Source organism: Pelophylax lessonae, assembly GCF_965119305.1.
Source record: "Pelophylax lessonae genome assembly, chromosome: 11".
Lineage (NCBI taxonomy): Eukaryota > Metazoa > Chordata > Amphibia > Anura > Ranidae > Pelophylax > Pelophylax lessonae.
In genome coordinates this window covers 215,612,896-215,625,169 of record NC_138778.1, presented here as the reverse complement: position 1 = coordinate 215,625,169, position 12,274 = coordinate 215,612,896, and the positions used below count along the sequence as shown (strand labels likewise).

The 12,274-nt window shown below is 45.5% G+C and overlaps 1 protein-coding gene across 1 annotated transcript in view; it reads left to right on the top strand.

Annotated features, from left to right (window-relative positions):
* Nucleotides 1-6,083: 6,083 nt before the first annotated feature.
* The window catches only part of SPO11 (SPO11 initiator of meiotic double strand breaks), a 41,382-nt gene continuing 35,191 nt past the window's right edge, over nt 6,084-12,274 (top strand). Inside the window, exons 1-2 of the mRNA XM_082271746.1 lie at nt 6,084-6,235; nt 11,991-12,104. Of these exons, the coding sequence (XP_082127872.1) occupies nt 6,090-6,235; nt 11,991-12,104 (260 nt within the window). The 5' untranslated portion in view covers nt 6,084-6,089. The remainder of the gene's footprint in view (nt 6,236-11,990; nt 12,105-12,274) is intronic.

The window sequence follows — 12,274 nt, the reverse complement described above, 5'->3', positions numbered from 1 at the left end:
TCATAGGGGAACTACATAACATCTCCCCTTACAGAGAGGGGGAAGGGTTCTGTAGTCCCAACACACTTCCAGTCCTAGGGTGACAACACTGCTTGCTCCATAGATGCAATATGGCTGATCGTTTCCACCCCAGGACCGTGTGAGTGTCACTGGTAGGATCACAAGGGGAAAGTAGAAGAAAAATAAAAAGGAAATCTAATGCAGACACCACATCCAAGGTCTTTTATAATGCAATTGATTACAATTCTGATCTTGGGATTACATACAATTTAGGAACCCATAATAACATAACTGCTGGCAGAGGCTGTGATTCTGGGCAATGGCTGCTTTTTATTACTGACTGAGTGCTCCCCCTGCTGTTCACTTGCAAGTAGGCACTTTCAAGGACAAAAAGTGCTTTTTTTTTCAGTTACAGGTGGAATGTTTAAAGTGCTTGTTAAGCCACTTTATCCCATCCTGTCTGTTTAATAACCCTGTGTTTATGTTTTATAAAAATAAGCTGTTCTTTTTCCGCACCTGCTGCTGTAGTTTCATATATTGTTTTATACCATCCTATCTGTTTTAATAATCCTGTTTGCCCCAGTGTCTGTCTGTGTTTTATAAAAATAAGCCGTTCTTTACCAGTTTTCAGAGTGCTGATCACCGCTAATGTGACCCGCCGGCTCTCTCCCCGTCTCACAGCTGCAGCGGGCAGAGCCGGGGATTCCCCGCTGACGTAAGTTGGGAGGAGAGAGCCGGTGGGTCACGTGAGCGGCGATCGGTGCTCTGAAGAACAGATTATTTTTATAAAACACAGACACTGGGGCACACAGGGTTGTTAAACAGACAGGATGGTATAAAACATTAAATTAAACTACAGCAGTAGGTGGGGGGGGGGGGGGGGATAACGAGAGCTGTGGATGACGGAGGCATGTAAACTGACAACGGTGTCAGGGATCAGCAGCCATGATATACTGTGGTCATTTTAAGGCACAGGGGACGTTTTTACAGTGGCTGTTTTTACATAGTAGGTGAGGTTGAATAAAGACAATAGTCCATCCAGTTCAACATGTGTGGCTGTAATCATCTCACATAGCCCTTAATGTTCTGATCCTTGAGATGTACGTCTAAGAGTCTTTTGAAAGCCACCATACTTCCCGCAGAAACCACCTCTTGTGGTAGAGAATTCCACAATCTTGTAGCCCTAACAGTAAAGAACCCCCCACGTTGCCTGAGGTTAAAACGCTTCTCCTCTAATCGCATTGTATGCCCTCTTGTCCTCATGCAATCCCTTCGAATTAACAACTTGAGATCCCCATTGAGATATTTATAAATTGCTATCATGTCCCCCCTCAGGCATCTCTTCTCCAGGGAGAATAAATCAAGCGATTGCAGACGCTCTTCATAGTTAAGGTCCTCCAATCCCCTAATTAGTGTAGTTGCCCTTCTCTGGACTCTCTCCAACTCCAACACATCCCTCCTGAGGACTGGCGACCAGAACTGGACAGAATACTCCAGATGCGGTCGGACCAGAGTTTTATAAAGTGGAAGGATTATAGTCTTATCTCTGGAATACATCCCTTTCTTTATGCATGCTAATATTCTGCTGGCTTTGGCAGCTGCCGCTTGACATTGCATGCTGTTGCCTAATCTATCATCAACCAAGTTTTCCTGGCGTCAGACGTCTTTTTGTGCAGCCAGTAAACTCCCTAGCATGTTATCCCATGTATCCATGCACACATTGTCTGTTATCAGCAGTTTTTAGCAGGGGTGTTTTCTGGCTGGAAAAAAACCCAAAACTAGTGGGTTTTAGGAGGCGTTTTTCAGCTGTAAAAACGCTCTATCTCTGATAAAATCTGAAAAACGCAACTATTCTGCGTTTATTAACGTTTTTGAGCCATTAGCTTTTGTAGGAGTAGGGTTTTGCTATAAAAAAAGCTAAAAAAATGCTACAGCTGAAAAAAAGCCGAAAACAGGTGAAAAATGCTACTTCAAAAAAGCTGAAAAGCTCATACAGATTTCTACTGACGTTTACCAGTGTGCATGAGGCCTCAAAAGGCAGGATCAGCCAGGTTTTTTTAGGTGATAGAAGGGGCCAAATGACTTTCATAGAAGTCTATGACAAAGCTCGTTTGAAGTACCAACGAAGCACCACCGCAGCACCACTGAAGCATCATCGATGTTCCACTGAAGCATCATCGAAGCACCACCAAAGCATCATAAACACATCAAAAAAGCATGCTAAAGCGGTAGGCGCTTTATTGTGTGTTGAAGCTGAGGCAAGTGTAAATGAGCCCTAAGGGCTAAATTCTTTGGTGGTCCTTCGATGATGCTTCGGTGATGCTCCAATGTTGCTTCAATGATGCTTCTGTGATTTTTTCAATGATGTTTATATGATGCTTTGAGGATGCTTTGGTGGTGCTTTTTTGAAGCTTTAACCACTTATGGACCGCCCGCCGCAGATAAACTGCGGCAGGCTGGCCCTCCTGCACGAACCGATGTAGCCCTACATTGGTCGCGTGCCTGCAGCTAGGGGGCGAGCGTGCTCCCACCACCACTCGGCAGCGGGGACTCCGATGCACGGGGCAGGCGGCTCCGATTGCCGCCAGCCATCCGCGATCTCTCCCCGCTGAGAGAGAAGAACGGTCGGCCGTTGTAAACACAGCTGGCCGTTCTTCTCCCTGGAATGATCACAGAGCGCCTGTGATCCTTCTATATAGGCTTACATTTACCCTTTGATCACCCACTGCGTTAACCCCTTCCCTGCCAGTGGCATTAACAGTAACAGTGTATATTTTTAGCACTGATTACTGTAGTAATGTCACTGGTCCTCCCAAAAGTGTCAAACATTTCAGTTAGGTGTCCGATCTGTCCTCCGCAATGTCACAGTCCCGCTAAAAATCGCGGATCTCTGCCATTACTAGAAAAAAAAAAACACAATAAAAATGACATAAATCTTTCCCGTAGTTAGTAGACGTGATAACTTTTGTGCAAACCAATCAAAATACACTTTTTGCGATTTTTTACCAAAAATATGTATCAGAAAACAAATTGGTCTAAAATGTTAAAAAATTTTGATTTTTAATTTTTTTTTTTTGGGAATGTTATATAGCAGAATGTGAAAATTATTGGGGTTTTTTTTTTTTTTTTTCAGAATTGTCACTTTTTTTTGTTTATAGCACAAAAAATAAAAATCGCATAGCTGATAAAATACCACAGAAAGAAAGCTCTATTTGTGAGAAAAAAAGGACATCAATTTTATTCAGGTACAGCGTGGCACGACCGCGCAATTGTCTGTTAAAATAACGCAGTGCCGAATCGAAAAAAAAAATCCTGGTCATTAAGGGGGAAAATCTTCCGGTCCAGAAGTGGATAATAAAGCTTGTCAGATGCCATGTGTGTGTGTGTGTGTGTATCTCTCATACCTGTAATAACTCCAAAACAAAGCGAAGCTAAAGCTGAATTAAATCCTCTCAAAAGCTGTAGATGCTTCAAGCGAGCTTTGTCATAGGCTTCTATGGAGGCTTTGAAGCACCACTAAAGCGACATGGGGTATCATTTTTGAAGTAAAGCAAGCGCAAGGTGTAAACAGGATTGAAAGCTAACCATTTTATTTAGTGACAGTAGCTTTGACTGGTTTTCAAAGAGCTTTAAAAAAGCGTGTCTCCAGCCATGTTTTGAAGCAAGGGTAAACAAGCCCTAAAGCTGGATACACACTATACAACTTTTGTTGTTAGATTTCCTTTAGATTTACCTTCAACTATGTAGTGGAAGGGCCTGCCTGACTGCATACAAATTGAAAGTGTTTAGGTCTGACCTCATATTATATGGTTTTGGTAAATCTAAGAGTCCATTCACACTGCCGCGACTTGTGAGGTGACTTGTGTGCCTTCAAGTCACCCCAAGTCGCTTGACATAACAAAAGAAATGTAAATCAATGAGAGCCGTCTTAATTGGCACTACTCAAGTCGCTCCGACTTCAGAAAAGGGTCCTGTACTACTTTGAGGTGACTTGTATCCGACTTGTCCCAATAGACTTCAATGGGAGTCGCCTCCAAGTTGGATCCTTATCTTATTTGAAGCGACTTGTGATCCGACTTTCCAGGAAGAAGAAGGAAAATTAACCAGGCGTTCCCCACATTGCAGCCATGCCTACAGTTCCTATATACCATTATCTCTGCCTGGTCTGTGTGAGTGGCACTGGTGGGCAGTGGCACTGGTGGACACTGATTCGTGGCACTGGTGGAAACTGATTCGTGGCACTGACACATGGCACTGATATGTGGCACTGGTGGACACTGATACGTGGCACTGGTGGACACTGATTCGTGGCACTGATATGTGGCACTGATATGTGGCACTGGTGGACACTGATACATGGCACTGGTGGACACTGATTCGTGGCACTGATATGTGGCACTGGTGGACACTGATACGTGGCACTGGTGGACACTGATTCGTGGCACTGATATGTGGCACTCGTGGACACTGATACGTGGCACTGATACGTGGCACTGGTGGACACTGATTCGTGGCACTGATATGTGGCACTGGTGGACACTGATACGTGGCACTGGTGGACACTGATTCGTGGCACTGATATGTGGCACTGGTGGACACTGATACGTGGCACTGATACGTGGCACTGGTGGACACTGATACGTGGCACTGATATGTGGCACTGGTGGACACTGATACGTGGCACTGATACGTGGCACTGGTGGACACTGATACGTGGCACTGATATGTGGCACTGGTGGACACTGATTCGTGGCACTGATACGTGGCACTGGTGGACACTGATTTGTGGCACTGATACGTGGCACTGATATGTGGCACTGGTGGACACTGATTCGTGGCACTGATACGTGGCACTGGTGGACACTGATTCGTGGCACTGATACGCGGCACTGGTGGGCAGTGGCACTGGTGGACACTGATTCATGACACTGATACGTGGCACTGGTGGACACTTAGTGTGAGGAAAGGGATATGCAGTGTAGTTAGGGTACTATATACCACTATTGTTAGATTCAATAATCTAGTTTCTGTAGGGAAAGTGTTAAGTGTCAGGGTGACCGTAGTGTAGTTTAGGGTGAACTGACTCCGCTATGCCAGGGTGACAGAACTCATCCATGTCAGGCTCCGCTCCTTTTACACCTGGGCGTTTTTGCTTCAGGCGTTTATTGGGCTTTTTTGTGGACGTCTTTGGAGGCAGGCATGACATCTGAACTTCTGTGTAGGGGTATATATACACATACACATATATATATTCACATATAGGTGTGAAAGGAGCGGAACCCTATCCCTGCACTACTGAAATTATTTGCAGGGATGGTGTTACCCTCCTTTCACACCTATATGTGTGTATGTGTATATATATATATATGTGTGTGTGTATGTGTATATATATATATATATATGTGTGTGTGTATATATACCCCTATACAGAAGTTCAGATGTCATGCCTGCCTCCAAAGACGCCCAAAAAATGCCCAATAAACGCCTGAAACAAAAACGCCCAGGTGTGACAGGAGCGGAGCCCCATCCCTGCTGTAATAAAAATTCTAAGAAACATTATCTTTTTTTTCTGGTTCTGGACATGCTACAGAGCTGAATCTTCACAGGTACACTTTTTAGACCCCCCCCCCCCCCCGACACTAAATCCAAAGAAATCTCTCTTTTTTTTTTTTTTTTAATTTTTTCAATAATTAGCTCTCTATCAAAAACGACAATTTTTAAGAACTTTTTTTGGTGGGCAATGAGGAAATGACAACACATCATATTCTGATTGGCCAAATACAAAGTCGTCTATCATACAAGTCGCGCTGAAGTCGTGCTGAAAATGGCGCTAACAAGTCACCCCTTATGAGGCGACTTAGAGGTCGCGGTAGTGTGAACCGGCTCTAAAGGAAAAAATCTAAAAAAAATTGTTTAGTGTGGATCCAGCTTTAGGCTAAAGACTTTAGGACTATTGCAGTGTATTGTTTTTTTTTTTCCCTCTATTGGTTGAACTGGATGAACTTTTTTCAACCAGACTAACCATGTAACTAAAGCTGTCCAGACATGGTTCAGTTTCTTTTTTTTATTGTCTGCAGGCTTCCTGTTCTATGACAAGTCAGCAAATGGCTTTTCTTCGGAGTCCAGACTTCTTCGACTGTGTAGATCATCACAGGAGGTTCCTCTTGGAGGTTGCGCTGAAAGTCGGCAGTGGGGTCTCCGAAACCGGTAATACTGCTGTGGAACCCATTACCAGGTGAGAGAAAAAGTGTAAGCTCCTCTGGCATAGAGGCTGATGTGTCTGGCTCAGGGATCTCTGTACTGCACTGCAGAATATGTCACAGTTTATAAATGTATAATCATAATAATAGTGTGTGACTGTGAGGGGGGGGGGGGGATATTAGAGTGTAAGCTTCTCTGATGCAGAGACTGACGTGACTGGCACAATGTTCCCTGTACAGCACTGTAGAATATATCAGAGCTATAAAAATGTATAAAAATAGTAGTGTGTGACTGAATTGGGGACATCAGAGTGCCTTGGTGCAGAGACTGATAAGAATGGTGTGATTTGTACAGCACTGCGGAATATATCTGAGCTATATACTAAGGATGCACCGATACCCAGCATTTGCGTGAGTATTGGTACTTGCGCAAATGCTTCCAATTCCAAAACCGATACTTTGTGTTGCAATTTGCGACAATACAAATCGGTGTAAATCGCACTGCAAAGAATCACATTCGATTTGAACAGGAATTTGGTTCGATTCCTGTCTGTATCGCATGCAATTTCCCCATCCGCTTCTGTGTGTGTGTGTATAGGACGAGAAAATCGCCATCTAGTGGGCAGTTTAAAAAATGTTGGAAATTACAGGACATATCTAGCCACATGCAAAATAATCTACATAGGTTTCCTGGTCCAGCGATGATAGCAAATCAGGGCCGCTGGAGGTGCTCACAGGGCTAAAGGAAATGTAGAGGCGGTCCGCCCCCAAGCTGACATCTCTATACTCACAGGATGCCAGAACTTCTCCAGCCCTGTGAGCACCTCCAGCACCCCGGATTTGCTATCATCGGCGGAACGGGACACCTATGTAGATTATTTTGCATGTTGCCAGATATGTACTGTGGGTTCTAACATTTTTTAAACTGCCCACTAGATGGCACTTTTCACATACACACACACACACACACACACACGAGCAGTGGGGAAAATTGCTTGCGATTCTCTGCAGTGCGATTTGGGATAATGTTTTTTGCATTGATGCAAATCACACTGCAAAGTTTCAGGACTCGTACTCACCGGGAAAAGAACGGTATCGGTGCAACCCTACTTTATACTGTAAATGTATAAAAGTAATAGTGTGGGACTTTAGAGTGTTAACATCTGTGGCTCAGTGTTCTCTGTACAGCGCTTTGGAATATGTCAGTACTGTGCAAGCGTTTTAGGCAGGTGTAAAGAAATGCTGTAAAGTAAGAATGCTTTAAAAAATATATATTTAATTGTTTATTTTATCAGTTTACAAAATCCAAAGTGAGGGAACGGATGAAAAATCAAAATCAGATCAATATTTGGTGTGACCCCCCTTTGCCCTTTGGCTTCAAACCAGCATCAGTTCTTGCACTTTCACACTTTGTAGACTTGCACGGAGTCAGGTGTATGATTAACTAATTATACCAAGCAGGTGCTAATGATCATCCATTTCATAGGTAGGGTGAAATACTAACTCATTAACTGAAACAGAAACAGCTGTGTAGGAGGCTTAAAACTGGGTGAGGAACAGCCACAAGCTCTGCTACTAGGGTGAGGTTGTGGACGACATTTTCATGTCACTGGTCATACACCATGTCAAGACTGAGCACCGCAACAATACACAAGGCAGTTATACTGCATCAGCAATGTCTTCCGCAGGCAAAGATTTCAATGCAGACTGGGGTTTCAAGATGTGCTGTTCAACAACATTGGCAACAGGCAACATTGAGGACAGTAGACACAGTGGTCGGGTAACGCTGAGGACCATAGACATAGTGGTTGGGTAACTTTGAGGAGGGTAGACGCAGTTGTTGGGTAACGCTGAGGACCGTAGAGGCAGTGGTCGGGTAACGCTAAGGACCGTAGAGGCAGTGGTCGGGTAACGCTGAGGACCGTAGACACAGTGGTCAGGTAGCATTGAGGACCGTAGACGCAGTGGTGGGGTAACATTGAGGAGAGTAGACGCAGTGGTCGGGTAACGCTGAGGACCGTAGACGCAGTGGTCGGGTAACGCTGAGGACCGTAGATGCAGTGGTCGGGTAACGCTGAGGACCGTAGACACAGTGGTTTGCGTAAAGTTAAAGAGGGTAGATGCAGTGGTCGGGTAACGCTGAGGACCATAGACGCAGTGGTCGGGTAACGCTGAGGACCGCAGACGCAGTGGTCGGGTAACGCTGAGGACCGTAGACGCAGTGGTTGAGTAACGCTGAGGACCGTAGACGCAGTGGTCTGGTAACGCTGAGGACCGTAGACAGTGGTCTGGTAACATTGAGGAGGGTAGATGCAGTGGTTGGGTAACGCTGGACCATAGAAGCAGGGGTGGGGTATTTATGGATTGTCTCCATATTTAATAGTCATTTCTTTTGCATGGTTGCGCTATTCTTTTTTAATATACATGTTGCTTGGTTCATAGCTGCACCGGCTTTAGATATACATGTTCAGGGTTTGCTCCCCCAACTTTTTGCTTGTTTATTATGTATTCGGTCTGACCAGACTTCTGAGGTTGAGCATCCCCCCACACACACCTGTACTCTATCAGAGTCCACCATCAAGTAGATATAGGAGGAGTCCTTTGTAGTGCATTAGCACATCCATCCCAGCAAGGAGTGTTGTCTCCAAGGGTTGGAGAGGCTGGATTCACCCCTTTTTTATGGATAGTGTAGGACCCACTGATAATGGGGTACTTTGACGCAGTGGTGGGCTTGAGCACGATATGGCCATATGGTGGGACTAAACCCCCATTTTTATTTATGGATTGTCTCCATATTTAATAGTCATTTCTTTTGCATGGTTGCGCTATTCTTTTTTAATATAGGGGTGGGGTAAAGCTGAGGACCGTAGACGCAGTGGTCATGTAACGCTGAGGACCCTAGACGCAGTGGTCGGGGAATGTTGAGGAGTGTAGACGCAGTGGTCGGGTAAAGTTGAGGAGGATAGACGCAGTGGTCGGGTAACGCTGAGAACCGTAGACGCAGTGGTCGGGTAATGCTGAGGACCCTAGACGCAGTGGTCAGGGAATGTTGAGGAGTGTAGACGCAGTGGTCGGGTAACGCTGAGAAGCGTAGACGCAGTGGTCGGGTAATGTTGAGGAGGATAGACGCAGTGGTCAGGTAACGCTGAGGACCATAGACGCAGTGGTTGGGTAACGCTGAGGACCATAGACGCAGTGGTTGGGTAACGCTGAGGACCGTAGACGCAGTGGTCGGGTAACGCTGAGGACCATAGACGCAGTGGTTGGGTAACGCTGAGGACCGTAGACGCAGTGGTCGGGTAACGCTGAGGACCGTAGACGCAGTGGTCTGGTAACAATGAGGACCGTAGGCGCAGTGGTCGGGTAATGCTGAGGACCGTAGACGCAGTAGTCGGGTAATGTCGTGGAGCGTAGACCCAGTGGTCGGCCAAGGAAACAATGCAGCAGATGAAAGACAAATCATGCTTACTTTCCTTCCACATCAGAAGATGTCCAGCAGTGTCATCAGCACAGAACTGGAGGAAACCATTTGGACCCAGGTACTCCCATTTACTGTCCAGAGAAGTCTGGCTAGAAGTGGTCTTCATGAAAGAGTTGCAGCCAAAAATCCATACCTCCAAATTGGAAACAAGGCTAAGTGACTCAACTATGCAGGAAAACAAAGGATCTGGGGTGCAGGAAAATGGCAGCAGGTGTTCTGGACTGATGATTTAAAATGTGAAATATTTGGCTGTAGCAGGAGGCAGTTTGTTGGTGAAGGGCTGGAGAGCGGTACAATAATGAGTGTCTGCAGCCAACTGTGAAGCGCAGTGGAGGTTCCTTGCAAGTTTGGGGCTGCATTTCTGCAAATAGAGTTGGAGATTTGGTCAGGATTAATGGTGTCCTCAATGCTGAGAAATACAGTCAGATACTTCTCCACCATTGCCATACCATCAGGGAGGCGTGCGATTGGCTGCAAATTTATTCTGCAGCAGGACAACCACCCCAAATATACAGCTAATGTAATAAAAAACTAATTCTGTGTAAAGGAGAACAAGGAGTCCTAGAAGTGATGATTTGACCCCCACAGAGCCCTGATCATTATGGAGTCTGTCTGGGATGACATGAAGAGACAGAAAGATTTGAGGCAGCCGACATCCACAGAAGATCTGTGCTTGGTTCTCCAAGATGTACATAGAACAACCTACCTGTCGAGTCCCTTCAACAACTGTGTGAAGGTCTACCTAGAAGAGCTGATGCTGGTGTGAAGGCAAAGGGGGTGGGGGAGACATGAGTACATTGTAGACCCCTGAATGTTGTGGTTGTTAAGGTGCCCTTCTAATAGTTTATGGAAACTATCTATGCTCCTCGCCGATACCACTGCTTTTGGAAGTTCCACATCCTTACCGCTCTGACGGTAAATAACCCTTTATGCAGTTTAGGGTTAAAGCGTTTCTCTTCTAGTTTTGGCAAATGGCCGCGAGTCCTTTTGTATTCCCTTTCACTGAATAGTTTGTTCCCCATGCTAGGGTCGCCAGTACAGTATTTGTACATTGATATCATATCCCCCCTCAATCGTTTCTTCTCCAGAGAGAATAAGTTCAGTGCTTGTAGCCTTTCCTCATAGCTGATGTCCTCCATTCCCCTAATTATTTTTGTTGCCCTTCTCTGGATTCTCTCCAGTTCCAGCACATCCTTCCTGAGGACCGGTGCCCAGAACTGGACAGCATACTCCAGATGTGGCCGGACCAGAGTCTTGTAGAGCGGGAGAATAATCTCTTTATTTCTGGAGTGAATCCCCTTTTTTATACATCCCAGTATTCTGTTGGCTTTGCTTGCAGCAGCTTGACATCGCATGCCACTGCTGAGCTTGTCGTCTACTGGGACCCCCAGGTCCTTTTCCATCTTAGATTCCCCCAAAGGTTCTCCCCCCTAGTGAGTAACTTGCATTCGTATTTCTGGCACCCAAATACATTACCTTACATTTTTGAACATTAAACCTCATCTACCATGTACAAAGTAGATGCCCACTCCATTATTTTGTTCAGGTCATCCTGTAAGATTACCACATCCTGCGTCGAAGTTATTGCCCTGCTTAATTTAGTATCATCCGCAAATACTGAGATTGTACTGGATATCCCATCCTCTAGGTCAGGGGTCTTCAAACTATGCCCCTCCAGTTGTTCAGGAACTACAATTCCCATCATGCCTAGTCATGTCTTTGAATGTCAGAGTTTTACAATGCCTCATGGGATGCGTAGTTCCGCAACAGCTGGAATGGCCGAAGTTTGAGGATCCCTGCTGTAGGTCGTTTATGAATAAATTAAATAGAATTGGTCCCAGGACTGATATTTGGGGGACGCCACTTTCCACACCAGACCGTTCAGAATACTCCCCATTTATCACCACCCTTTGGACTCACCCCTGAATCCAGCTGTTAATCCAGGTAATCACTCTATGGTCCATACCTACGTACCTTAGTTTGTACAGTTCATGCACAGACAGTGTACCTCAGCTCTGCGTCTTTCCTTATGCAGATACCTAGTTGCTTTATCCCTCCTGGACTCTCTCCCCAGATTGGGTCTTAGTCTGTCCCGACCTGGACTGTTTGGTGCATAGCAGCATCTCTCACAGCTCCCTTCACACAATGACTTCCTTGGGGTTGGTGGGGCTCCCACCTCAAACTCTGTCTCTAACATAAACCCAGCACACACCTGCATCATTAGTGTGTCTGTTTCCTGAATTTTTTTTAAACAGTGGCACTGGCTCGACCAGCCACAATATATAATAATACGAATTTGTATCTTTCAGTCGTCAGGTGATAGTAGCGATAGAGAGGATTGTCCAGGGAGTGTTGGAGAGCCTGTCCAGGAATGAAGCCCCTGTACTCACTGTGGAGAACAGGTCATCATGGACCAATATAGAGTAAGTAGTATTTCTGCAATGCTGGACCCAACCAGCACTACTACAGGAAAGAAGCATGCCGGTCTTGTGGAGGGCAGTGATCGCCTGTAGTGCAGAGTATTTCAGGTGCGGAAAGTTAGATAGAGGAAGTAACAGAGTCCTCCAGCAGTGCAGAGTATTTCAGGAGAGGA